The sequence below is a fragment of the Ursus americanus genome, chromosome 14 (assembly GCF_024610735.1).
Source record: "Ursus americanus isolate L20-20 chromosome 14, mUrsAme1.1.p, whole genome shotgun sequence".
Classification (NCBI taxonomy): Eukaryota; Metazoa; Chordata; class Mammalia; order Carnivora; family Ursidae; genus Ursus; species Ursus americanus.
In genome coordinates, this window is record NC_142140.1 from 50,269,969 (window position 1) to 50,297,295 (window position 27,327).

The 27,327-nt window shown below is 58.5% G+C and overlaps 2 protein-coding genes across 4 annotated transcripts; one reads left to right on the plus strand and one right to left on the minus strand.

Moving 5' to 3' along the window:
• The first annotated feature begins 1,326 nt into the window (after window positions 1-1,326).
• PTGER1 (prostaglandin E receptor 1) lies at window positions 1,327-3,898 on the plus strand. The gene is made up of 2 exons (XM_045811978.2): window positions 1,327-2,349; window positions 2,967-3,898. Exons 1-2 carry the CDS (start codon window positions 1,327-1,329, stop codon window positions 3,231-3,233), a joined length of 1,290 nt encoding a protein of 429 aa, XP_045667934.1. The 3' UTR covers window positions 3,234-3,898.
• Window positions 3,899-3,950: 52 nt separating this feature from the next.
• PKN1 (protein kinase N1) lies at window positions 3,951-25,828 on the minus strand. 3 transcript variants are annotated; one of them, XM_045811959.2, is made up of 22 exons: window positions 25,612-25,828; window positions 21,015-21,318; window positions 19,706-19,857; window positions 18,452-18,587; window positions 15,667-15,812; window positions 15,195-15,408; window positions 14,184-14,378; window positions 12,489-12,598; window positions 12,250-12,393; window positions 10,203-10,278; window positions 9,980-10,121; window positions 9,796-9,889; window positions 7,727-7,806; window positions 7,575-7,650; window positions 7,399-7,490; window positions 6,030-6,206; window positions 5,759-5,821; window positions 5,561-5,637; window positions 5,214-5,356; window positions 4,824-4,931; window positions 4,664-4,744; window positions 3,951-4,240 (listed from the first exon to the last, which is right to left on the minus strand). In XM_045811959.2, exons 1-22 carry the CDS (start codon window positions 25,630-25,632, stop codon window positions 4,037-4,039), a joined length of 2,835 nt encoding a protein of 944 aa, XP_045667915.1. In that variant the 5' UTR covers window positions 25,633-25,828; the 3' UTR covers window positions 3,951-4,036. The 3 variants fall into 3 exon arrangements, with proteins under 3 accessions (XP_045667915.1, XP_045667914.1, XP_087723337.1); XM_045811958.2 differs by lacking the exon at window positions 25,612-25,828 and adding an exon at window positions 22,276-22,465; XM_087867211.1 differs by lacking the exons at window positions 4,824-4,931; window positions 25,612-25,828 and adding an exon at window positions 22,276-22,480.
• Between the last annotated feature and the right edge of the window lie 1,499 nt (window positions 25,829-27,327).

Consider the following 27,327-nt stretch of genomic DNA (forward strand, 5'->3'; position numbering starts at 1 on the left):
ATGCAGGGTTAGCCCCCCAACCTCACAGTCCCCATGGGGGCAGTGGTACCCCCTGCAGCTGCCGCAGCCCGCCCTGGGCGATGCTCACATTTTCCAATGTTTAGATTTTATCCGCTTTATTAATGAGGCAGGCGAAAGGCCCGCGCCTGCGGGGGGGGGAAGAGGGCTACTCCCACTCCTCCGGGGGGGGGAGGGTCATGGGGAACCAGGCCAGCTCCCCGGGAGCCCCTTTCCCGGTGGGGCAGCTGGGGTCCAGAGTGGCCCCTGCCCGTTGCCAGCAGCACAGACGGGGGTCCAGCAGGCCCCCTGCAGGCGCGAGATGGCTGGAGCGGCCCCTGGAGGCCAGAGCGGGCAGCGGGAGGAGGCAGGGAGCTGAGGAGCCGCCCCAGGAGGGAGGGAGAGGGAGCGGCCGGGCCTGCCTGAGAGCTCCGGTGCAGCGGGCGCGGGTACAGCAGGCAGCAGGGGCCAAGCAGCAGGCGATGGGGACCTGGAGTCCCACGCTGTGTGGGTAAGAAGACTGGGGCATGAGGATCTCTGGTGGGGAGGAGGGTTTGGAAGGATGGGGCCATGGCTACTTCAGTCTCTCTGTCCTGGGTTCTTGACTCTCAGCCCCATCTGTCTGTCCCTGTCAGTCTATGTCTGTCTATCTGCCTTTCCCATGTGGCCAACAGGCAGTTCTGCCCTCTCAGCCCTCACCTCCAGGTTATCCAGGGATGGATGGTGCTGAATCCGTCTTGAGGCCTTTAGGGCAGGGACCTGGAGCTCACAGGAATAGGAACCATGGGGCATCCACAGTGAAGCAGCTGTGGTCAAGGTAGAGCCAGGGTGAGACAGAACTCAGAGATGGGCGTACAGGGGACAGGGACGGTGGGGACAGAGATGTGGCCGTAGGGAAAAGGACAATGCAGTGGGGAGATGTGTCCATGGTGGCAGAGGTGGGGCTGTGAGCATCAAACATGGGACTGGAGAAAAGGTGACATGTGACGGTCAGAGATGGGGCAGTGAGGTCAGGTGGGGCCAGGAGCGAGGAATTCGCTGTGGTACAAAAATGAGAGGGGGTGTCAGGGGTGGATCGGTGACGTCCAGAGGTGGGGACAGACACGGAAGGCCAGAGCCCAGGAAACCAAGATGGACAGAAAAGTCGGTGAGAGCAAGAATGACGCCCCAAGCCAGAGACGGGCTGATGAGGCAGAGGAGGAGAAAGGGGTCAGGAATGGGGCAGTCAGGGTCATTTGGAGTTGCCAAGGGCAGAGTGGACAGAAGAATGCCATGGCACCAAACAGGTCCTGATGATCCGAGGTGGGGCTGCCCGCTAGTCCCATCTGGATGATGGGCAGTGTGCTCCTAGCCGGCCTCACCATGCCCTCCTCTCCTCTCCTCTCCCCAGCCCCAACCCCAGCACCTGACATGAGTCTCTGCGGGCCCCTCAACCTGAGCCTGGCGGGCGAGGCGACCACGTGTGCGGAGCCCGGGGCTCCCAACGCGTCGGCCGGGCCACCGTCCGGCCGGGCGGGCGCGTCGCCGGCGCTGCCCATCTTCTCCATGACCCTGGGCGCCGTGTCCAACGTGCTGGCGCTGGCGCTGCTGGCGCAGGCCGCGGGCCGCCTGCGGCGCCGCCGCTCGGCCGCCACCTTCCTGCTGTTCGTCGCCAGCCTTCTGGCCACCGACCTGGCGGGCCACGTCATCCCGGGGGCGCTGGTGCTGCGCCTATACGCGGCGGGCCGCTCGCCGGCCGGCGGCGCCTGCCACTTCCTGGGCGGCTGCATGGTCTTCTTCGGCCTGTGCCCGCTGCTGCTGGGCTGCGGCATGGCCGTGGAGCGCTGCGTGGGCGTCACGCGGCCGCTGCTGCACGCGGCGCGCGTCTCGACGGCCCGCGCGCGCCTGGCGCTGGCCGCGCTGGCCGCCGTGGCCTTGGCGGTGGCGCTGCTGCCGCTGGCGCGCGTGGGCCGCTACGAGCTGCAGTACCCGGGCACGTGGTGCTTCATCGGCCTGGGCCCGGCGGGCGGCTGGCGCCAGGCGCTGCTCGCCGGCCTTTTCGCCGGCCTCGGCCTGGCCGCGCTGCTCGCCGCGCTCGTGTGCAACACGCTCAGCGGCCTGGCCCTGCTGCGCGCCCGCTGGCGCCGCCGCTCGCAACGGCGTCCTCCGGCGTGTGGCCCCGACGGCCGCCGTCGCTGGGGGGCGCGCGCGCCCCGCTCGGCCTCGGCTTCGTCCTCCTCGTCCGTCGCTTCGGTCCCCGGCGGCTCCCCGGGCCGTGGCTCAGCGCGCAGAGCCCGCGCTCACGATGTGGAGATGGTGGGCCAGCTCGTGGGCATCATGGTGGTGTCGTGCATCTGCTGGAGCCCGCTGCTGGTGAGGGGCGCACACGCCCCTCGGGCCAGGCTCCTCCCTGCCCCCTCCTTGGCCCCGCCCATTCTTTTCCATTCTAGGCCCCTCCCACCCCCTTCCGTCCCAGGATACCCCTCCCCAGCAGGGGCCCACCCCCTCGAGGCCCCACCTGTCAGGAGGGACCGCCCTTCGGCCTCTCCCTCTGACGTCCCATCCCCTCCACCCAGTCCCCTTCTCTTACTCCTGCCTGGGGTCTTGGTGGGTCACCCTACCCAGGCAAGCTTCCTCCCAGCCCCATCCCTCGAGGCCGGGACGATTCATTCCCTAGCCCCTTCCACCACCACCCCGCCCCGTTTCTCTTCTCCCCTCGGTCCCCAGTCCTTCAGGATACCTGGGATTTCTCTCCTTTTTTGCTCGAGCCCCAACTCACTGAAGGCCTTTGCTTCTGCCACGCCTTCTCCGTCCCTCTTTCCGTAGTTCCTTCTTACGAAGACTTCCATTTCCCCTCCCTGTTAGCCTCTGCTGCTCCTCACAGCTCCCTTACCTTCCGGCCACGCTCCCATCCATCCCGGCCCCACCCTTGGCCAGTCCCCTTCCCTTCTCTGACACCTGCCGACCGCTCACACTGGCTTCTCCCACAGGTGTTAGTGGTGCTGGCCGTCGGGGGCTGGGGCTCCAGCTCCCTGCAGCGGCCGCTGTTTTTGGCTGTGCGCCTCGCCTCATGGAACCAGATCCTGGACCCCTGGGTGTACATCCTCCTGCGCCAGGCGGTGCTGCGCCAACTGCTTCGCCTCCTGCCCCCGAGGGCCGGCGCCAAGGGCAGCCCTGCGGGGCTGGGCCTAACCAGGAGCGCCTGGGAGGCCAGCTCGCTGCGCAGCTCCAGGCACAGTAGCCTCAGCCACCTGTAGGCGAGCCGGGAGTCCCAGCGGCTAAGTCGGACCGCTCCAGGCCGTGCCCAGGACCGCAGCGCGGAGCCTTCGGGGAATAAAGCCATTTTGCGGGCCTGCGCGGGGCATGTGTCGGATCGGGGCTACAGCACCCCTGTGGCCGCGCGGGGGCGATAGAAGCGCTGCCCGAGCCTCCGGGATGTGCAGTTCTGGGACTTTCCACGCAGAGGCGCAGAGCCGTCAGACGAGGAGCCGGAGCCGCTGGAGCATGCGCAGAATGCACCGCCCCAGGCCAAGGGCCCGCGCTGTGTCGAGAGCAGAGCAGCTGAGCTGGAATCCGAGGCGCTTTTTGCTCCTGCGGGCGCCAGGGCTGACCCCAGCAACAATTCTCTCATTGTGGCCCTGAGCTCCTCCAACACATCCCCAAGGCCCTACCCCCAAGCCACACCCCATCAGGGCCTCAGAACTCCAGTGTCCCTAAACACAGCTCCCAGCCCTGTCCCATCTCAGCCTGCCCACGCTCCCCACCATAGTAAAGGCCCGGAGTCCCCACCTTCCCTCAACCCTCATCAAGTGAGCCCCATACCATAACCCAGGGCATCTCGCCGTCACTCCTTATGCCCCCGGCCACCCACTGGATCTGACCCCACCAACTCTTCACTTCCAAGTACACGACCCCCCTCCCACAGCCCCCCTCCCCCCATGCCACCATTACTGCACACATGAGGAGCCGGAGGATGCATGGAAGGGGCAAACCCCAAAGGCCTTTTTAAAAACTAATGAGAGCTTGGTCGGGGAAGGGCGGGCAGGGGCAGGGGAAAGGGCTAGCAGCCCCCAGCCACGAAGTCGAAGTCCTGGAAGGCTGCCTGCTCTGTGGCTGTGAGTGGCCGTGCGTCGCGGGGCGGGCTCAGCGTGGGGGCCTCCCCTGTGAACTCCTCGTCGAAGTTGCTGACATCAGTGCGGCCTGACAGCGTGGGCACGAAGGGAGGTGGCAAGCGCCGGGCCAGCAGAGTGTCCCAGCCCAGTGTCTAGGTGGGGGAGAAGGGGGAGAGAAAAGAGGAGGTCAGCATGGGGGTAGGGGTGCAGATTGTGGGAGGGGCCAGCCCCTTGGGCCCCATCCAGCCCTCCATCCGTGGGGATTAGCATAAGGAGTCACAAGACAGAGGGGTCAAGTAGGGGACTGGGGGCCCCGTAAGGATCACAGTGTGAGTATGGGGAGCCCTGGGGTGGGGGAGAGGGAGCCTGGGTTCATACACAGGGCAGTGGCCCCACCAGGCCAGCCTGGAGTAGATGTGGGTGTAGGAGGGTCAGTGGGTGTGAAGGAAGGGGGGAGGAAATGGCAATGACAATGTTGGAGGGGAAGTGACTAGATCTTATGAATAGGCCTTGGGGGTGGGAGGGATGACCAGGTCTCCGGTGGGGAGTTGGCCAGGCACTTGGGGTGAACTCACCCTATAGAAGGGCTGCTTTTTCACATCCTCTGCATCCCTCTCGCTGGATCCCAACCTCCGTTCTGGATTCCTCCGCAGCAGCTGGGGGGAGGAGAGGTGTCAGTCTCCCCGCTCCCGGCCCCAGAGCCCCTCCCAGGCCCCCGCTGGGGAGGCTTCTCACCCTGCGCATGATGCCAATGGCTTCAGCTGACAGGAAGCGTGGGTAGCGAACCTCGTCATTGACTATGCTATCAAACACCTCCTCCTCGTCGTCCCCTGGGAATGGGGACTGGGGACAGGGAGAGCCAGGATGAATTAGGCCCCTCCTCTGGCCACTCCCCTCCCAGCCCCACCTGAGCCCTCTGCTCCCAGCACACGGTCACCTGGACGCTGGCTGATGAGGGAAGGTAAGTATTCCATTTTACAGATGCGAAAATTGAGGCTAGGGAGGCGAAGCCAGCTGTCCCCATCACACAGCACATGGAGGCACCATTTGATCCCACCCCCAGGCACAAGCAGTTTCCAGTGTAATCCCAGGGTCAGGCAGGGTAGGGCCTGCCTGGGGCCTCACCTCGCCAACCAGCATCTCATAGAGCAGCACGCCCAGGCCCCACCAGTCCACGGCCCGTGTGTAAGATGTGTCTGTCAGCACCTCGGGGGCCAGGAACTCCGGGGTCCCACAGAATGTGCTGGTCCGGTCCCCATAGCCCATCCCTGGGGGCAGTAGGGCCATGTGAGGTTATGGGGGGAAGGGGGCTCCCAGCAGTAGCCCAGCCCAGCATGGGGTGGCCCAGACAGCCAGCCCCATCCCAGGGTCAGGGTGGGGGGTAACCCAGGTAGGGCTGGGGACTCCATTCCCTCCCCCACTCTGTCTAATCCCCAGAGGCCAGCCCTTCAAGTCCCAGCCCCGCCCCTCACCCTCCTTGCAGAGGCCAAAGTCTGCGATCTTGACATAGCCCTCGGTGTCCAGGAGCAAATTGTCCAACTTCAGGTCCCTGTGATGGGTTGGGGGGGATGTAAAGAGGGATGAGGGGGGGTCTGGGCCCTGCCTGCAGCCTGAGGGCCCCCAGTGGGCAGAGCGTGCATACAGGAGCACAGGCACGCAAGGGCACACACCTGTACACGATCTTGTGTTCGTGGAGAAACTGCAAGCCCAGCACCACACAGGCCGAATAAAAGCTGCAGAGAGAAGCTGGTGTGATGGAGCCGGGTCTCCCAGCAAGGGAGCGAGGCCACAGGAGCCCGGCGTCCACATCCTCAAAAGCTCCCCAGTCCCCCCAAAACTCCAGGAGGCTGGCAGGGGGGAGCGGGGGCCGAAGGGTGGAGGGGTGGGAAGGGGGCTGCCACGGCCTGTCGGGGGCTGAGGCACGGGTGGGGAGCAGCTCACATGGCGCGAGGCTCCGAGAACACGTCACTGTGAATGTGCAGCATCAGATCCCCGCCGGCCGAGTACTCCATCACGAAGCACACGTGCTCGGGCGTCTGGAAACAGCCGAACAGGTTCACCAGGAACGGGTGTCCGGCTCTGGTCACTGCTGCCAAGATCCGCTTCTCACACATCAGGCTGGGCAGGGTAGGGGGCGGGGGTCAGAGACCACAGCAGCCCCCCCACCCCAACTCCCACGCTCCCAAGAAGCCCTCGATCGATCATCAGCTATTTGCTGAGGACCTCACGCAGCTGTGCAACCTTGGGCAAGCTGCTTAATATTTCTGAACCCCAGCAGCTTTGTCTGCTAAACGGGCACCCAGAAGCCACCTGTCATCCTAGTAACAGCCCCCCAGTATCCCTTTAGGGAACAGCCAGGGTGGGCTAACTGGAGCACCCATTTTGCTGGCCAGGAATTGGTTTGGGAATGAACAAGGCAAGCTAGTGGGGCTCAACCTCAGGATTTCTGCCGGAAATATTAAGGAAGAAGGGCTAAAACTAGTGGATGAGCCTTACACTGCTCAGGTAAGGGGCTATCTCTGTCCCCATGAGAGGACTGCAAGCAAAGCCCACGAAGCAGAACGCAGACTGAGATGTCATCTGAGCACCTGGATATAGCCAGGCCTGAAGGTAGTGCACCCCTGGACTTTTCTGACCCAGACCAATAAATTCCTCTTTTGCTTAAGCCTATCTGAGTTGGGTTCCTGATTAACAAAAGGATGTCAGAAAGATTAGGGACAATCTTGGTGCCTCTGCTGGGCCTTTTTACAGGGGCCAGGTACCGTAGAATGCTCAGATGCACCCTCTCACTTAACCCACCTGACAGCCCTGCAAGAAAGGCATTATTACTCCTCTTTTATAGATGGGGAGGCCAAGGACTAGAAGGGCAAAGTGACTTCCCCAGGGTCTCTAAGCACATTTGTGGCAGAGGTGGGATTTGAACCCATGGCTCTGACCCAAAGCAGAGGCAGCGCGATGGTGCCATTAAGGGTACAGGCTTCAGAGCCTGAGTCCCTAGGTTTGAATCCCTGACCAGCTGCTTACTGGCTTTGCGACTTTGGGCAACTTGCTCAACCCTTCTGTGTCATCGGCAGAATGGGAACCATAACAGTATTTACCTCGTAGGGCTATCGTGGAGAACAAATGAGTTACAGAACATAGAGCGCATAGTGGGCGCTTTCCAAGAGTTATTTTCTTAAGTACTAGCTTAATAAGTGCCAGTGACTGTTATAAATCACTGTCACAGCAGCTCCAGAGAGGGGACTTCCCTGTCTCCCATTTCCCAGAAGAAAAGACTGAGGTTCTCAGAGGGCTTGGGCCGGGTCCCCACCTTTCAACCTCATCTCGGGCCACAATGTCGCCTTTCTTCAAAGCCTTGATGGCGAACAGCTCCCCGCTGGGCCGGAATTCGGAGAGCAGCACCTAGAACCACAGTGGGCAGCGATGGCCTTCATGGCCAGCCCAGGGATTCCCTGTTCCCCCAACTCCTTGCCCCCCTGGCCTCACCTTCCCAAAGTGACCCCGGCCCAGCACTGCCAGGAATTTGAAATCCTCGAGGGTCAGGGGTGACTTCCTCAGAGGGCTGTGGAGAGAGGACACTGGTGGGGACAAGGACAGCAGGAGGGGAGGGGGGGTGGGGAATGGGGGAGGGGTGTCACCTGCACAGGGTGGAGCCTGGGGTCTCCTGGGTCTCTGAAGGCAGCTCAGGGATGGTGGCAGTTTCCTGGATCGGGGAACTCTGCAGCAGGGAGAGGGAAGTCAGAGGCACCCCATAACCACAATAGCCACCAAGGCTCCCGTCACCTCTCTGACCTCACTTTTCCTCCCACTCGCCCTCTCGCTCACTGCCCTCCAGCCACACTGTTCCTCTCACGGTGCCCTGAACATACCAGGCACATCTCCAGCCCAGGAGCTTTGCACACGCTATCCCCTCTACCTGGAATTCTCTTTTTCTGACATCTGCATGGCTCCTCCCTTACCTCCTTCGGGCATTCATTCAGATGTCACCTTCACGGGTGGTCAGCTGACCAGCATAGTAAATAACCAGCAGAACTCCCCCTCCCCCAACCGAACACACATACTCCCTGTCCCTTTCACTGCTTTTTTTTTTTTCATGCTGTAAATACATTTAGTCATTTACCTACATATTTCCTTTACGGCTATTTGCTCTAAGAGCTACTTAATTCTTCATACCACATGTGTGCGTGTAACTTTGAAAAGAGTCAAGTTACTACTGCAAATGGGACCATATTACAACCAGTTCATCACCGTCCACTACTGAACAGTTCTGAAAATGCCATCAGTCCAAATAGCTGTCCAGTGGGACACATGGGCCTCTCGTGCCCCAGCCACCCTCCCTAGAGCCAGCCACCATGAATGATTTCCCGAGGACCTTTCTAGATATATTCTATACCCACACAAGCGAAAGTGACACAAGGCTCCATTCTCCTTGTACGCACTATCAACAACATCCTAATCTTGCCTCTCCTACCGGACAACCTGTCTTGGAAATCACTCTATGCGAGCCCTGGGAGACCAGCCTCATTTGTCACAGACATGCACTATGCCACTTTGTCATTTATTTAGCACTGGCTCTCCTACAGATGGACTCTGACGTGTCCACTTTCACCCAAAGCCACCGCGGCGAACTTCCCGGAGGCGCACAGGTGTGAGTGTCTAGGATTGGAACTCCTGGGTTGTCAAGACGATGTCCATTTTTAGCTCGGCCAGCTCTGCCCTCCCAAGGAGACACAGTAATTTGCACACCTTCCACCGACCACCTGTTTCCCTGCGTCCTGCCCAGCATTTGGTGGTATTAAACTTTTGGATTTTGTTCTGCCAAACTCATCTGATGATGTAGCTCATTATATTATTATTATAAATATAATACAGAAGCATACACTATCATTTTCATTTTTTTTTAAATGAGGTTATAAAATGCACTCAGTGAGCTGGGCCAAGGGGCCTGCTCCCACAAACGTGTGCACCTGGCTATGCGTGGAACAGGGCGGGGGTGGGTAAACCAGGTTTTGTACAGTCTGTGAGCTGAGAATAGCTTTTACATTTTTAAAGGGTTGGGGGAAAATCAAAAGGAGAGCGATATTTTGTGATCTGTGCAAGTGACAGGACATCCAAACTTTGGGATCCATCAGTAAAGTTTTACTGGAACACAGCCATGCCCACTGGCGTATGTGCGTGTCGTCTGTGGCTGCTTTCTACAATGGTAGCGTTGAGTCACTGTGACCGAGACTCTCTGGCCCACAAAGCCGAAAATATTGACTCCATGCCCCTTTATGGAAAAGGCGCACGTGCTGATCTCTGACCTGGAGAAGAATCACGACATCACCATGACCCGACAGGCTCCCTTGTATCTCCCTCCTATCAATAACCCCCCAGCCAGAGAAAACCACCATCCTGACTTCTATCCTTGAAGTCAGTTTTAAACATGGCTGTTTTACGGGCCAGTGCACAGAGCACAGAAGGGGGAAGCAGCTTGCCGTGGGCCGCACAGCTTAGAACTGGTAGAGCAGGGACATGGACCCAGGTGGCCTGGCTCCTGAGCCTGTGTTTTTATTTAGGATAGAGAGTGGGACCCCACTTCTAGCAGAGATGCGTGACCCAGGGAAGTTCCTGGTGGTCTCTGGGCCTTGAGCTGGGAGAGAGGCCTGGAGGAGGAACCTTCGACGCTGCCCAAGCCAGGCCTGGGGGAAAGGAGTGGGACACTCACCAGGCTCGAGGGGCTGGAAGGAGGACCCAGAGGACTCTTCTGGGGCAAGGTCTCCAAGTCAGCCCCGAGGTTCAGCTTCTCCACAGATATATCACTGTAGAACAAGGGAGGAGGGTGTGTCTGGGACCCAGCACCCTAGCAAGCAACCAGGGACAGCCTAGAGCCCAGGGACCTCCCTCCTTACCCTGTGGACCGGGCCTCGGGTCCTGGAGAAGCCCCAGGGCTGAAGGTGCCTGTGCCCGTGGCATTGGGGATGAGTCTTCGAAGCAGCCGCACCCAGGTGGCAACATCAATGTTCATCTGCCTGGCGCGCTGAAATGTTTTTCCTGGGGGGACGGGGACAGGGGTCACCCTTCATGATACCCCTGGGACCCCTGGCCTCGTCCCCACTTTGCCCACCCCCTCACCTTGTTGCTTGGAAAAAATTTTCTTTTGCCTTCGGAGCCGGGGTATCCTCTCAATGACAGGGTTGCGGAAGGTAACCTGGGGAGAGGGGCCGAGGGGTGAGAACCCACTGCCACCTCTAGGTGGTGGGGAAGCCCTTAGGGGCATAGGTATGCACACCCTTACACTCTGGGGGTTCCAATCACTGTAACACCACATCCAAACACAGATATTAAGAAGTCATAACATATTAAGGGTTATGAAACCAATCCACTGCCTGGTAGGGCCACCTCCCAAAGTGCCATCTTAGGAAGGCAAGAAGCAGACAACCGAGCCCTCCTCTAGGCGTTGGGTGTGTGGGGGGGTCTGACCCGACAAGATGGACATGCAACTCCAGCAAGGTCCTACATCATCTCGTGTCTTGATTCCCCGAGTGTGGTCCCAGACCAGCAGCACCACCTGGGGACTTGCCAGAAATGCAGATTCCCGGGTCCCCACCTGGACCCACTGAATCAGAAACACGAGCGTGGGGCCCAGCAGTCCGTGTTTCAAGAAGCCCTCCAGCTGATGTGGGGAAGCCACTGGTCTAGCTGAATTCTCCCAACTCCAAAGCATCTTCTAGAAGGTGCTAAAGTCACAGAACTGTGTGACTTTATGGGTGTCTGATATGGTTGCCACTAGCCACGTAAGGCTATTTAAATTCTGTAAAATTTAAGTAACATTAAAACTTTAGTTCCCAGGTCACCCTAGCTACGCTTCAAGTGGCTGGCCTCTAATATGTTGGACGGAGCACGTATAGAACACTTCCACGTACAACAGAATGCAACTATTGTAGGCTCATCCACAACAGAATTCTAGAAAGTTCTATTGGCTGGCACTTTGGGGGAGGCAGAAAAACAAAACAGAATGCTATAAGTGAACCTTGAGGGTGAGCAGGACTGCTTCAGAACTCGCCCCCACCCCCATTACCTTTCCCACTTGGTTTTGGCGGGTCTTCCTAATGGAAGAACACTTTCACTGCCCTGCCACTGAAGTCAGCCCTTCAGCTGCTCTTTTCCTTAGTGGTCCTCGGTTATGAGATCCTGTCAGAATCCCCACATGGAGACACGGATATGTCACAGGGCACACGTATACGTTAGGGGTGCATTTCAAGAATTTTTGAGGAAAACTTTGGCTGAATGAGGGGGCCAGTGACTTTCCTACTCCGTGCCTCTGTTTCCTCCTCTGTCAGATGTGACTGACGATGATCCCTCCTGAACTGGGTCGAAGTGGGCCGTTGTGAGGATTAACAAGTTAATGCCGGCAAAGCACGCAGGACAGGGCTTGGCTCACACCACCAGGGGTCAGCTAGAAATGTTATTTAGATTGTGGGCTCTCAACCAGGGGACAGTGGCCATGTCTAGAGACATTCTGATTGTCACAACTTGGGGGAAGGGCGGTGCTGGCCTTCTGTGGGTGCAAACCAGGGACGCTGCTCAAAACCCCACAGGGCAACTGAGAACGATCCGGGCCCCTAGGGCACACTTGTCCATAGTGCCAAGGGTGGGATAGCCCGATTTCGACCCTAACCCTGACACCACTGCGGCAGGACTTTCTCTCTACCAGATAACAATCTCCTTGACATGTCGCCAGGTGTTTCTTTTCTTTTTTGGCTTGGCAAAATTTTGTAACTTCTTTTTCTTTTCTTCTCTTTTCTTTTTTCTTTCTTCCCTCAGAACGAAACCAATCCCAGCTTAAGTGGTGTCACTGATGTAACTAATTACATGTACCTTTCTATCAAGGTTCAGAGACCAATCCAAAACATATCTTCCCCTTCTTTTTTTTTTTTTTTTTTTTTTTTTTTTTTAAGAGAGGGAACACAAGCAGGGGGAGTGGGAGAGGAAGAAGCAGGCTCCTAGCCGAGGAGCCCGATGTGGGACTCGATCCCGGAACGCCGGGATCACGCCCTGAGCCGAAGGCAGACGTTTAACCGCTGTGCCACCCAGGCGCCCCCCATATCTTCCCCTTCTAAAGAACTGGGGGCAGGAGATGCAGGAAGTGTTTTCACAGGGTCAGGGGTCAGGGCTATACCTCGGCCACCAGGCAGCCCTGGGGTTCCATGTCCAGCTGCACCTCATGCCTCTCGTTGTCCAAGAAATCCTCCAACTTCAGGAATTTGAGGGCACACAGGCCCCGTTGGTCCCTCCAGAACACGGCCAACTCCAGTTCCCGAGCCTCAAGGGAGAAGAAGTAGGCCATCACTTGGGGGTGTCTGAGGTCCAGAACCCCTCCTCTTCCTCCAGGCCCTGCCATCCCCCCACCTAGCTCACCCTTTCCAGCTCCAGAGTGAAGCTCTGGTCCCAGGCGTTGGGGCCACATGGCTTCCAGGATGTCTGCCCCACCACTGTGTTATCCAGTTTGAGCACAGTGCTGACCTCGCCTGGCATGAGGGGATGGGGAGGGGGTCAGAAAATGTTTGGAGGGGGGAGCATAGCTCGTATTTTAGTAAAGAAATCCTTCCCTCCCCCCATGACATTCTGCCATGCTACCCTGACAAAGCTTTACAATTCTGCCTTTCACCTCAAGGTGTTTAACCAGCTTCCAGTGGATTTCTCTGTATGGTGTGAGGTAGAGATCCAAATTCACTTTTACTTCATGTGCAACTTCCAGCAATAAACTCCTAAGAATTTACTTGGAAAAAGGCATGCAGATATACACTGGGAGATGGCTCCAAACTAGAAATATCTATCTATTAATAGGAGAATTAATATATTAACTATAATATAGCCTTATTAACTGATACTCAACTATTACTATATTTTACTTTAAAAAGCCCTAACAATTTTCTATGGCTCAGCCTAAGACAATGGGCTATTAGACAGGAGTTAAAATGAATGAATGAACTATAGCTTCATGCAATGATATGGATAAGTCTTCCAGACAGTGCTAAATGGAAGAAGCCATTACCATGGAACACATTCTGTATGATTCCACGTATATAAAGTCCAAACACCAGGCAAGATCAAACTATGCTGTTTTGAGATGTGTGCATAGATGCTAAAACTACAAAGAAAATCAGGGAAATGATAACCGTACATCAGGACAGTAGCTACCTCTGGACAGAAGAAGGGACTAGAATGGGGAGGAAGGGCAAGGGGGTTTCCAGAGACTTCTATTTCTTGACCTGGGTGGTGGTAACACGGGTGTTTGCTGCACTGTTATTGTATTAGGTTTTTTAAATTGTGGTAAAATTCACATAACATAAAATTTACCATTATAATCCCTTTTAAGTGTACAATTCACTGTTGTACAACTACACCGCCATCCATCTCCAGAGCCTTTTTCACCTTCCTCAGCTAAAACTCTGTACCCATTAAACAACAATTCTCCATTCTCCCCTCCCCACCCAGCCGCTGGCAACCACCCTTCGTCCACCTCTATGAATTGGACTACTCCAGGGACCTCACAGAAGTGGAATCATACAGCACGTGTCTTTTTGTAACCGCCTTATTTCACTCAGCGTCACGCCCTCAGGCTCACCTGTGTGGTAGCCGGGATCAGAATGTCCTTCCTTTTGAAGGCTGACCCCTAACCATCCCACTGCAGGCACATACCACATTTCGTTTATCCATTCGTCGGCCAATGGACACTCGTGCTGCTGCCACATTTTGGCCATTGTGAATAATGCTGCTATGGACACGACTGTCCAAATTACCAACTTGAGTCCCTGCTTTCCACCCTTTTGGGTATATACTCAGAAGTGGAATCGCCGATCGTATGGTAATTCCATGTTTAATTTTTTGAGGATCTGCCATAACGTCTTTCACAGCAGCTGAACCACTTTACGTTCCTAACAGCCCTGCAGAGGCTTCTAATTTCTCCACATCCTCCCTAACACTCGTAATTTTTTTTAACAGAATCCATCCTACTGACTGTAATATACTAGTTTTTTAAAGTGTTACAAGCGTGTGACATCCCGGGATGCCCGCGGCATCTCATCCCTCCAGGCCTCAACGCCCACTCACTGGTGCTCTCGGCTTCGACTTTGAGGCTGCTCCGGCCACTGAGGCTTCCACTTCGGCTGTAAAGGCCCCGGGCTGGGCGGCTCAGGAAGGTGGTGCGGCTGTCAGGGGTCCCGGGCCCCCCCACCGAGGGTGAGGGGTTCCAGGGGATGGTCTCTGGAAGGTCCTTGCAGCCTACCACACGTACCTCCAGGGTTCCTGAGGGAGGGGCAGGCTCAGGGGGGCCCACAGGTGGGCCAGGCCAAAGGGAGGGGACTGCAGGTGAAGTGGGCATGTGCAGAAGTGGCCAGCATACAGGTGGGAGTTGGTGAGGGACAATCAGGGTGGAACAGGGGGTCTGATACCGGGATGGCTGTGCCCAGAAGTGAGAAATATGGGGCAAGGACGAGTGGGTGAGGCTGGGGCACACCAGGCTGGGGAGGGGCTCTGAGTGCTTGGGATTTAATGACAGAAGATAGGTTTAAGGCATAGGTCGATGACTGAGGCAACGGGGAGCTGGGTTGGACTAGGGGGTCCAAGGTAGGATTCAGGGATCTGACCTGAGGTCTGAGATGGGGGAAGGGGTCTAGGGTAAGGCTAGTCTGAGGGAGAAGTAGTGGCTGAGGGGTCTAAGGAGGGAGGAGCTGGCTGGCTTTGGGGTGGGGAGCAGACAATGGTTCAAGGGTGAGGGTTCTGAGAGTGAGGGGTTGTGGGACTGGGCTGGGGGCTATGGCTGAAGGAAAAAATGGCCACATAGGGAGGGGTAGTGATGGGGACATGGTAGGCATGGGGGCAAGAGTCCAAAATCAGAGGGCAAGCTGGGGCCAGAAGTCCAGAGTGCATGGGACTGTCTGGCCTAGGGAGATGGGACCCAGGGCTACAGGGTTGGGGTGAATGGAGAACGGAGGAACAGTAGGATGGGAGTCCAGGGGTAGGGAGAGCGGAGATCTAGGTTAGGGGTCTCAGGACTTGCGGGAGAGGTCCAGAGTACAGAACTGCAGAGGTGGGGTCTGGGTGGGGGAGGTAGAGACCTACCTGTGAGTGGCGCGGGTTTGCACAGAGTGCTATAGTGGGTGGGGGGGAAGGGTCCAGCCAGGCGAGCACTGAAGGCTGCAGACGAGGCTGCAGCAAGCTCCTCGCGCAGCAGCCGCCCCTTCGGATGGTCTGCAGGTAACTCCCCGAGCCGCCGCTCCAGAGCCTCCCGCAGCAGCCCCAGCTTCTGGTTGGACTCCGTTAGCTTCTCCTGGGCCTGTAACGGGAGGGACAGAACGGCGCTGGGGGTGGGGCCTGGTTAAGTCTCACCTGGCGCAAGCCCTCAAACCATCTGGGTCCTATCACTGGGCTCCCGGAAAGCTAGTCCCCACCCCTGGCTGATGCCCCACCCCTGGCTGAGGTCCCGCCCCACCGAGGCACCGCCCCTTGGGGAAGCCTCACCCTTCAAGGCCCTCCGGGGCCGATTCCCGCCCCTTTGCTGGGCCACGCCCCCCACCGAAGCCCCACCCCTCACCTCGCTGACAGCCTTGCGGTCCGGGGCCTTGCCTGCGCTGAGCAGGCGGAGCACATTCTTGGCACCCTCGGCCACGGCGTGCTCCACTCGGAAGTGGTGCCTCAGCTCCTCGATGCGCAGCTCCACGGCCCCCAGGTCTGGACTCCCTGTGGGCGTGGGGTGCCAGGGGGTGAGGCCTGCCTAGGACCCAGGTCCAACCACCCCAGCCCCAGCCCGGCACTCGCGAGCAGGAACAGGGCCGGCGACAGATAGACCACCAGCAAGATGCATCACGTTTTTCCTAAGCGAGGGGTCACGGTCAGGGAGTCACACTTCCACCCAGCTGCAATCACTCTTTTTCCAAACACTGTCACCCACAGGGACCATCCCGGGGACAGGGTTGGGCTGTCATACAGGGGCAGTCGTACACACAGGTACACAACACAGGCTTAAAGGACAGACATGTTGGCAGGACCCCAGTTCATCCCCAGGGACTGTCACAGGGACACTATGCCCGTTGGACAGCCAGAAGGAGGCAGTCACACAGGCACAGGGACACATGGAGGCAGTCTGGCCATATCTATCGAAATCACAAATGTAACTGCCCTTCGATTCATCAGTCCCAGTTCAGGAGTTTATCCCACAAAACACCTCTGCACTTGAGATATGTCCATGGTTACTCACTGCAGCCTTCTTTCTAAGAGCAACAGATTGGAAATCACCCCGTTTCTTGTGGGAGGAGTCTGGGTAAATGAATGTGACCGTCCACACGGTGAAATATAAAGCAGTTGCGAGGACAAGGTCACTGTCACACAGAGATCATCACACTGTCACTCACAGGGTAACAGTGGCATTATCACTTTGTCACCAGTGCAGGCACGCTGTCACCCACAGGTGGAGGAACACACACTCTCACAAAGATACAGCCACACTGCCACACAGGGACATTGTCACAGGGCAGACAGACGGGGTCACAAGACACAAACATCCTTACGGGACACATTTACACTGTGGCAAAACTCCTGCGGCTCTAACTCCAGCCCCAGGAGAATCACAATCACACTGGCACATGGATAAGGCACAGGGACAGGCAAAGAAATACCATCACACCGTCACACAGTCAGGGCAGCATCACCAATACCCACAGGCACAGAGACCCAATGTTGCAAGGAAACAGACCGCCTATGTCCCAGTATGAAGTCCCAGGGACACAGCCATGGGCCAACATAGGATGGCCACAGTCACCCAATGGCACAGGGACAGGCATAAGGAGACACTGTCACCAGAGGCACAAGGCTGTGGCCACGCTATTCATGGCTGTAGGTTCCAAGGACAGTCTCACTGTCCTGTATATTGACTCAGACCCTGGCACTCAGTCAGAGAGAGTCATGCTATCACTCACAGGTGTGTGACACTCTTCTAGGCACCAACGACACAGACACAGTGTCACAGGGACCCTGGTATCTGCAGGCACATCGTCTTACAAACGCGGTCACACTGTCGCCCCCAGGCCTGCTGTCACATGTGCCCAGGTAGTCACCAAGACTCTTACGGGGACAAAATCGCACCAGTAGTCAAGTTACAATGTCACCCAGAGGCACAGGGACATGATCGCACCATCATACACAGTCACTGAGAAGCCCATGCCGGTATTCCCAGTACAGGTGAACAATCACACTGACACTTCCCCGCCCCAAAGACACACACACTGTCATCTGAGTTAGAGACCCCACTGCTATGGGCTGAATGTTTTTGTTCCCCAAAATTCGTGTATTGAAACTCAACCCCTAATGGGATGGTATTAGGTGTTAGGAGGTGGGGGCCTTTGGGAAGTGATCAGGTCCTGAGGATGGAGCCGTCATGAATGGGAGCAGGGCCCTTAAAAGGGAGGCCCTTGGAGAGCTCCTCCACCCCTCCACCACGGGAGGACACCCACAGCGAGAAGGCAGCTGGCTATGAATGCAGAAGAGGGCTCTCGCCTCACTGGAGTGGCACCTTGATCCCGGACTGCCAGCTTCTGGGACGGTGAGCAATCCACCTCTGTTGTTTAGAGGGCACCCAGTCGATGGCACTGTTACCTGTGCCTGAACAGTAACTGTTAGCCTGAACCAGTAACACCCGCTAATGGCTCACGCTGCTCTCTCTCTCTGGTGGTGACAGACAGACTGCCATAGTTACCGGGACACACACACAGCCCCCGGTCCCCACGGTCAATGTCACCGTAATACTGACACACATTAGTAACAGCCACCGTTAGCCTTGCACAACACATCGAGATCCTGTCACAAATTCAGGTGGACAATTGCTTAAGACGCCCCCAGGCATTCAGATACAGACACACAGGTGGAAAGACACACACTGTGGACACCCACAGTTCTACAACCGGGGCCAACACGACAAGGCGGCCACCTAGCCCAGGGGTCCGCAATTTCTCTCCTAAAGCGCCAGAGACTAGGTATTTTCAGCTCTGTGGAACACACAGGCTCCGCGTCCCTGCTCAGCTCTGCCGTCGCAGTGCGAAGGCAGCCTTAGGAGATAGTAAATGAGTGGACGTGGCAGTGTGTCAGTAAAACTTTATTTACCCAAGTAGACAGGCAGTGGCGGATTTGGTCCTGGGGCTGTGGTGTGCCCGTACCCGACCTAGCACACACCTTCCATGGGACAAAATAGGAATCAGGCCCAGGGACGGTCAGGAATGGGAGTCCCGACAGCCACCTCCCTGCCTCAGGAAGCGTCCCCTTATGGGGCTGGGGGCTGACCCCGCATGGCGCAGGGCACGCTCGTCCGTCTCGGGCGCGGGGCTCACCTTGGGCCTCGTCTGGGGCTGCCTGGCTCTCCAGCTGGCCGGCCTGCAGCGCACGGCGGAGCTGCATGCGGATGATGTCGATCTTCGTCTTACTGTCCTGCAGCATCTGCTGGGCCGTCAGCAGCAGCTTCCGGTCCTGGAGGCGGGGACGGGCTGTCAGGGCAAGCTAGGGAACTGGGCTCTGACCGCCGGACCCCCGCCCACGCTGCGCAGGCTGTGGTGACCGTGTCACAGAGCAGGAGGTATGGGTGTGACAGCAGCAATATCCATGCATTTCCGGGTGTAGAGGGGAGAAGTGGCCCCTGGCCTTTGAATCCCTCCCACCGAACACCTGGGTGACTCCAGGTGAGCCACTCCCCCTCTCTGGGCCTGTTCCCTCATCCGCAGGGATGGGAGTACGAACAGCACCGTCCGCCACCAGGCTCAGGGTTGAAGGAGCTAATCCGTGCGCAGGGCTCCGAGCCGTGCCTGGCATCGGGAGGCACCGTGTGTGTCAGCGTCAGAAGGGCACACATAAGGGTGAGAGCTCCCTGAGGCCAGCGGAGCCCTGACTGTCGCCACATGGGTGAGTCTAAGGGGGACTGGGTGGGTGTGTGGGACAGTCTGCAGTAAGTGGAGTCCAGGGACACCAGGACTGGGGTGTGGGGCTGTCTGTGTGACAACTCCAGTCTCTGGGTGTGAATGTCATGGTCTGTGGGTCTGTGTGTCCAGGTGTGCCGCTGGCCCGTGCCATGTGTCCTGGGTGTTACATGACGGTGTGTGCCTCTGTGTCTAGAGGCGGCCGGGCGGTTATCCTCCACGTGTCTCTATGTCTCTAAGTGCTGTTACTGCCGTCTCTCCGGATGCTAGGACGGTCCATACGTGTGCCTAAGTGTTGATACGACTGTGTGTCTCTAGGTGTTGTTATGACCATGGGTGTGTCTCCGGATGTTAGGATGACGGCACGTGTGCATCTAAGTGTTGACCTGACTGTGTATATGTGTCAGAAAGAGGCCACCAGCAGAGGCTGAATGTTGCCCGGACTGTGGCCATCCCTCGAGTCTCTGGGGTAACTGAGCGTAGGGGGACAGCCTCGGCTTTGTGTCTACCACCACACCCAGCCACCCTGTTTCTCATAGGCCCCCACAAGCTGCCGGCCTCCGAGTCACCCGTCAGTCCCTCTGTCCCGAACCCTGAGGGCTCCAGCTTCCCAAGGGGCAGACGGCTATAGGTGGCACCCTGGTCCCCACCCCGCAGCCCGTCATCTGTTCCTACCTTGGTGCTGCCATTGCTGTATGTCTGGATCATGTTTTCCGCCCCCTGCTTCACCTTCAGCTCGATGGCCAGCTGCTTCTCCAGGCCGGCCACGCGGCTCAGGTTGGTGGCCGAGCAGGCCTGGCTACCTGCACCAGGGGACTGGGGGGCATCTAAAGGGGGACGGGTGGGACAGAGTGACAGCGGCCCTCCTCTCCATCTGCCTAAGAGGCTTTGCCCAGCTGAGAGGATCCACCCTCTGCCCAGCCTGGGTTCTGCCCCTAAGGCCAGGGAGAGGAGGAAATGAGGGCCAGGGCCCAGAAGTTCCCCCCACTCCAGCCCTCCCAGGGAAACGAATGAGTGTGGGCAAGCGTCCAGGTGTTCGTAAGTCCTTGGTGTCGGTGTGAGTGTGTACAGAAGCCCCCAACTACTTACATGGCTGGGTGGGAGTCTGTGGGTGTGGTTACATCTGTGCCAGGGTGCTGGCATGACTGAGTGTGTGTCTCCCTAGGTGCTCACGTAACTACATGAAACAACAGGTGTTACTCAGAATAACTGTGTGAGGTCTGGGTGCTGGGGTGACCCCGCACACACGTTTCCAACTACTGGCACGACGGTCCATTCAGGTCTCCAGCTGCTGGTATGACTGCGTCTGTACCGGGTCTGTCTGGGTGTCGGTATTCTCAGACACACGTGTCCCTGGATGCTGGCATGGCTGTGTGCGTGCTGGGGAGTGCTGTGACTGGGGGACGGGGGACCTTCTGTGCAGAAGTCATTGTGGGAGATGCTGGGTGTTGAACAAACTGTCTCTGAGCACGGACGTGACAGTGTCGCTCTCCAGCTGCTGACCTGCCCAGGTGGCAGGTGGGTGTTGGAGTCCGCTGGCCTTGTCTGACTGTATGCAGAAGGGTCCGGCTGTGCACGGGATGATGTGCATCTGTAGAGGTCAGACAGCTGTGTACGTGTGAACCTCTGGGGTCGGTGTGACCATGTGTAAGGGGCTCTAGATATCGTCTGTGTGTGGCTGTGACCGCGTGTGCGCTTCTCTGGGCGCTGGCTGGCAGTACAGCAGTCTCTGGGTGTTCACACGGTAGCGTCTAGGTCCCTGGGTGTTGTCTGCGTGCTGGTGTGACTGTGTAGACCTTTCTCTGGCTGTCGGTTTGGGTGTTTCTTCTGGTCGTATGTCGGTCGAGGCTGCAGGCTGTCCCAACCCCGTGTGTCTCCCCGGGGACCCGTGGAGACAGGGCTAGCCTTGCCCTGGGAGACCGTGGGCGAGGCCTGGCCGTGGAGCCCCCCGAGTCCCGCAGCCCGTGGAGAAGCCCGCCCTCACCTCGCGCAGCGGCCGCGGGGTCCGGCAGCACCACGTGGGCGTAGAGCTCCTGCAGCTGCTGGTGCAGCAGGTCGAGCCGGCGGGACGAGCCGCGCAGCAGCAACTCCACGGGGCCGAGGCTGCGGCCCAGGTCGGTGGTGGCCCGCCGCAGGTTCTCGGCGCCCTCCTTCAGCTTCAGCTCCTTGCGGATCTCGCGCCGCAGCCGCTCCCGCTCGAGCTCCAGCTGCTGCTGCACCCCAGGAGCCGCCAGGTCCGCCCCTGCCAGGCCCAGCTGCTCCAGCAGGGACCAGCTGCGCGGCTCGCTCTGCAGGAGATGGGGCCTGGTCAGTGGGGCCGGGACGCCGGGGTGCGTGGCCTGGCCTCCTCCTGGCCTGGGGGCTTCCGAGATATACTCTGAGCCCCAAAACTGGCAGGTGGGACAAGGTCCCATCCCCGTCCCTGCTTCCTGATTCCCCCAAACTGCGAGGTCCCAAGGGCAGGGCCTTCTTCCTTCCCTGTCCCCTCAGACTAGGGGGCCCCATAAATACAGCCTTGTCTCCCTTCATCTATTCCTTATACAGCAGGATTCTGGAGGACAGGCCCATTATCTTACCAGTGTGGCCCCCAAACTAGGAGGTCCCCGAGTTCAGGCCTATCTCCCATTGCCCCCCCAAAACAAGGTTCTGAGGGCAGACCCCTCTCCCTCCTGTTGTCCCCCTAAACTAGCAGGTCCCAAGTGTAGGCCCTAACTCCCCTCTACTGTCCCTAAAACCAGGTCCCGTGGGCAGGCTCCATTTTCCCTCTGCTGCTCCTCAAACAAGGAAGTATGAGGGTAGGCCTCCGCCGCCCACCCCCACCCCCCAAAAATACAATGGGCTTCAGATCCAGAGAGCACGCTCTTTTCCTCTCTGCTATGCCCTCAAACTGGGAGGTGCCAAGGGCAGGCCTTGTCTTCCCTCTGCCATACCCCCAAACTACGTCCTAAGGACAGGCCCCACCTCTCTCCTGCTGTACCCTCAAAGTACGAGTTCCTGGGACAAGCCCTGCCTCCCCTCCTCTCGTCCCCTACAACTGGACCTTAAAGAGCAGAGCCCTGTCTCCTTCCTTCTCTATTCCCCCTGACCTGGGAGCCTCAAAAAACCCCACATAATTTCATCTTCAAGACGGAAAACTCTCAAACTCATCTCCTCCCCTTGGTCCAAACTCAAGAGGTACCGAGGGCAGGGCCTCCGGCCTGTGTCACTAGGGTCCTCTTCCCCCCCACCCCGACCCCAGACCCCACCTCCAGCTCCTGGTCCAAAGGGGGACTGGCCTCCGCCATCCTGGGTCCCGGCTGAGGGCCCCGCCCTCTTCCTGAACCTCAGCCCTGCCAGGGCCTCTTGACCGCCACTTCCTCTTTCCTGCTAGCTCCCAGCAGCCCCTGCGTGGGGCCAGCTCCGGGGCTCTGGGGCATCGAGGGGACCTTATCCCTCACTGGCCCCCTCCAGGACTACGCCTGCTTCTCAGGAGGCAACCAGGGACAGCCCTCGCTCTATGTCCTCGGAGTTTGCTAAGGTATGCACACACCTTACTAGTGTAGACATGGAGACCAGGCTCCCTTGAGTGTGTATACAGGCTCCAGGGGCTGACCTGGGTGTATACACCCTCTTGTATACCTACAAGCATGTGCACAAAACACAGGCATGCCACTGTCCCTACCCCACGTACGCTGATATGCACACGCCGGCCAATGAGTGCTCAGATGGGCGGGCCCCTTCCTGCAGATGCAAGCCATCCCAACTTCCGGCTTCCTCTCAGGCTGGTCACCCACCGCTGTGACCACAGCTAGGGCCCACCCCGGCCAGGGGCACCTCCCTGAGGCCCACATCATGAGGAGACAGTGCTGGAGGGCTGGGGTGAGGGTGCCCACAAACCAGCGGCTCATTAAAGGCCAAGTATGACTATTAATAATAAAAGCAGTTATTGGGAGCTCCATCTAGGTCACCCAATGCAAGTCCACAAGGTGGATGCTATTATCACTCCATTTTTAAGACAAGGAAACTGAGGCCTGGAGTGGTGACATAATTTGCCCAGAGGCCCCACAGCCAACAGGAGGAACGGCTGGGATTTAAAAGGGGGGTGCCCAGAATCTGATCACCAGCTAAGTGTCAGGCCTGGCACTAAGTGAGAATCCCCACTGGGAGAACCCATTTCACAGATGAGGAAAGTCTTTGTTGGCTCCCAGCCAATGTGGAGGGCAGCTGCCCCCAGCAAGCTTCAGTGCAGGCCAAGAGTGTCACTTCCGCCATCCTACCAACCCCTCACACGAATCCTGAGCCGCTGCCACTATTCTCCCCCACTTTCCAGACAAGGAAACAGGCTGAGAGAGGGGACAGCAGCAGTTCCGTGGGGGCGGGAGGGGGGATCCCCACACACACCTCCTGGGGCATTGGGCAACATCCAGAAACATTTCTGGTTGTCACAACAGGGGGTGGGGAGGGTGTGCTCCTGGCCTGTCTTGGGTCAAGCCCAGGAATTCTGATTGACATCCTATGGGGCACAGGACAGCCCCCACCTCAGAGAATGATTCAGCCCCAAACGTCAATAGTGCTGAGACTGAGAAACCGTGCGTTAAAGGACACAGACTCACACCCTGGGCTGCTGACCATGACCACCAGTAAGGATTTCGCAGCAGCCCCACCTGCAGAGCACAGGCCCATCTACATCTCCCGCTTTGGACCAGGGACACCCTCATTGATGAACACGTCCATGTTTCTAGTGGCAGAACCGCGGCTCAGAGAGGCAAAGGCACGGGGTCCAGGACACACAGTGAGAAAGTGACAGAGCTGGAATTTAAACCCAAGTTCGCCTAATCCTGCCAGCTGGTGACCAGTCCCCGCCCACCACCCAGCCCCATTCCATCCCTAGCAGGCAGAGCAGGATACAGCCAGGATTCAGCCAGCTCAAATAGGGAAAGTCCGGGCAGAGAGGAATAGAAGCTGAGGCCTGAGACTACCCAGAGCAGGGAGGGAAGGAGGGAGGCCCAGCCTCCTGGGTTCTCTTCCCTTGGGTGACTCACTCTGACCCAGAGGGCAGGGGTCACCCATGGGCCAACGAGGCAAACCCATGATCAGGAGCCTGGCCCAGCCTTGGAGAATCCCTGCTCTCCCACCTCCCACCACGGCACACCAGACCCAGGTCTAGAGGGTCCACCTCCCAGAATCCCCCCCTTCCCAGAGCAGCCAGGGACCTAGACCCTCACATCCGGAGATTTCAATGCTTTGGGTGTTTCCGGAATCTGGACAGGACATCCGTTTGCCGGACACAGAACAGACAGGCATACGTCGGGACAGACAGAGGGACAGGGTGGCAGGCCCAAGCAGGCACAAGAAAGGGATGACTAGGAGGGGGAAAGAGTGGGCAAGAGATGGGAGGGGGGACCACAGCACAGGTCCAGCCTCATTCCAGGAGGGTCATGTTTCGCACATGCCAAGTGCATGCATGGGCCACAGGATTCCTATAGAGCCCTCCCAGGGCTGGGGGTAGAGGCAGAAACCCCAGCCCACCCAGCCCCAAGGTCTGACCTTATGTGATCGGCAACACCAGATACGCCCAGCTCCACGGCAAGGCTGACAGGCCATCAGCAGGACTGGGGTGGGGGACAGGGGAGCATGGAGGAGACATAGAGGGGATGGGGGCAGGTGCAGAAGGAGACGAAAACCCAGTTACACAGCAACCACAGGACAACGGAGGGATTTTGAGGCACTAATGAGGGCACCAGAGGCACAGGATAATGTGCTTCAGATTCTGAACCAAAGCTCAGAAGTCACCCTGGCCTTGCCGGTCACAGATGTGGAAGGTGAGTCCAAGGCTGTGATGTTCACAAGGTGGTACATGGAGAACCTGGCTGGTGGCAGGCTGGTGCCAGGCTGTGTGTGTTTGCGTGTGGGGGAGCCGTGACCCAGCCCTGTCACCCATGCCCAGGTAGGGTACCAGGTACAAGAGAATCCCCTGTCTGGAATAAGGTTCCACCTGGTAGCCCGGAGGGTGGCCGTGCGGGTCCCCCATTCCTCAACCTAATGAGGTGACTCGGGCACTTCCGCCAACAGGTGCCAATCTGGATGGCGTCGGGACCATCATAAAGCTCAGTCTGGAGGCGAGGGGCCGCCAGAGCTTTGTTGTGTGGAGGAGGGGCACGGACCGAGCGGCCTCCTCCCCTCCGGGCCACTGCGCCAGGCACCTGCCCCAGGTGGAGTGGCACCTGCCCGGAACCGAACGCGAGGGGTGGGAGGGGGAGGGAGTGCCGAGTTGAGTGGCAGGGGCGACAGGCACCGGGACACAGAGCCAGCCACAGACACTCGAGTAGAGCCTCCGCCGCGCCCACTGTAATTCTCCGGCAGGGGAGGAGCTTGGGGGTGCGGCGGGGGCCTTCAGGACCTCCCCGCTCCCCCTCGGTGCGTACCTCCACCTGCCGAAAAGTGGACCGTGCTGGCTCCACGGTGTCCGCCCAGGGAGGGGCCCCGGGCGCTCGGGAGGCCCCCACCTTGGCCGCCCGGGCCCCGGGGACCCCGGCAACGCGCGGGCGGGGGTCCCCGGCGCTGGGAGGCCGCCCGGCGGCTGCGGACGCAGGTGCGCCTACCTGCACGGCGTCGCTGGCCATGTCCTCGCGCCGCCCGCCAGGGGTCCCCGCGCGGAGGGAGGGGCGGCAAGAGGAGCGCGCTTGCGCCCCGCGCGGGGCGGGGAAGGGGCGGGCGCGGCGCAAGCCCCCGCCAGCGCGCGGCCCGCTCCGGCCTGCTCCGCTCGGGCCCCGCCTGGTCAGGCCGCCGCGTCCGCGCGCCGCGCCCTCCAGCCCCAGCGGCGGCCGGGCCTGGTCACGTGACCACCGAGGTCGGCGCCCGGGGAGGGGGCGGGGCCGAGGGGGCGCGGCTCCCGGCGGCCCCCGGGGCTGTGGGGTCTTGCCTGCAGGTTCCCCCCCACCCCCGTCGGCGACTGAAATCACCTCGTCTGCTCTCCCCGCCCTTGCCTGGTTCTGCATCCTCACTCTGCCCAGAGGTCCCCCATCTGAGCGCGCGGCAATCCGAAGAAAAGACTGAACCACGTTAAAGCCGGGAGTGGCAGAGGCCTTTGGGCCTCCGGGAACCCCTCTAAAAACAAGAACAATTCATATCCCCCACCTCTCCTTTGCAAGCTCAGGTATCCCAGGAAGGATCCCCCATTACCTGGAGACAAGCTCTGGACAGATCTGGGTTCAAATCCCAGCATCCCATGCCTTGGGAGAGCCCCAAAGTCCTAAGAGGGCCTCATCTGAGAAATGGGTTTTACCCACCCACCCCTCGGTGTTGATAAAATTAAATGAGATTGTGCATGCCAAGTGTTGAGAACACAGTAAGCGCTCAATAAATGTTAGCTGCTGTCATTTTTAATGTTATTGCCGTTGTTACGAAAACCCGACTCCTTCACTGACTTGGCTTGGGCCCTAAGGATCCTGTGGCCTCTGAGCCTCAATTTTCCCTGTTGTACAATGCAGACCTTTTCTTCAGAGCTATTGATGCCGGTGGTGTTCCATAAATGCAGGCGCGAGCCCAAGTGGAGGAAAAGAGTGGAAGCCTCTACGGAGCTTCTCCGGGGTCTGCGGAGTCTCTAGACGGTGCAGCTTGGCTCTTGGCCCGCACTCCCTTGGAAACCCGGTGAGTGAGCCAAACCATGGTCCCTGGGGTTCGGGGCCGGGAGCGCTCCCTGGCGACTGAGCCTGAACAAGGGCGCCCTGCAGGGACCCGCCAAAACACGGAGGGCTGAGGGAACCTTGGTTACCTAGAGACCAGGGCGCGATGTTTTCTTTCCTTTTTTTATGTGGAGGATTTTAACAGAGAAAGAAAAAGGAGAAGGAGGAGGAAGAGAATGACACCGAGACACCGATCCAGAATCCCCCCACTTCTCACCCCGACCACGGCCCTCACCTGGTCCAGTCTCATCGCTCACCTGGACCAGCGCAGTAGCCTCCTCCCAGGACTCCAGGCTCCTGCCTTTACTTCCTAGTTTATTTTCCCTGCAACAGCCTAAGGATACCTGCGGGCACCTGAGTCAGGTCACATCCCTCCTCTGCCTAGATCCCTCTGTGGCTCCCACTTTCTTTAGAGTAAAAGCCAAAGGTCTGCCGGAAGACCACAGGCCCTGCACAATTTACCTCCTTCACCTTCCCTTTCACCTCTTCCCCGTGCTTACTCCATCCAGACACAACAGCCTCCTGGCTGTCCCTCGATTATTTATCAATTGAATTAAAGAACCCTTTGAGCTGTTTCTTTTGCTCCCAGTTTACAGATGAGGAAACTGAGGCACACATTTCCCCAAGACTTTT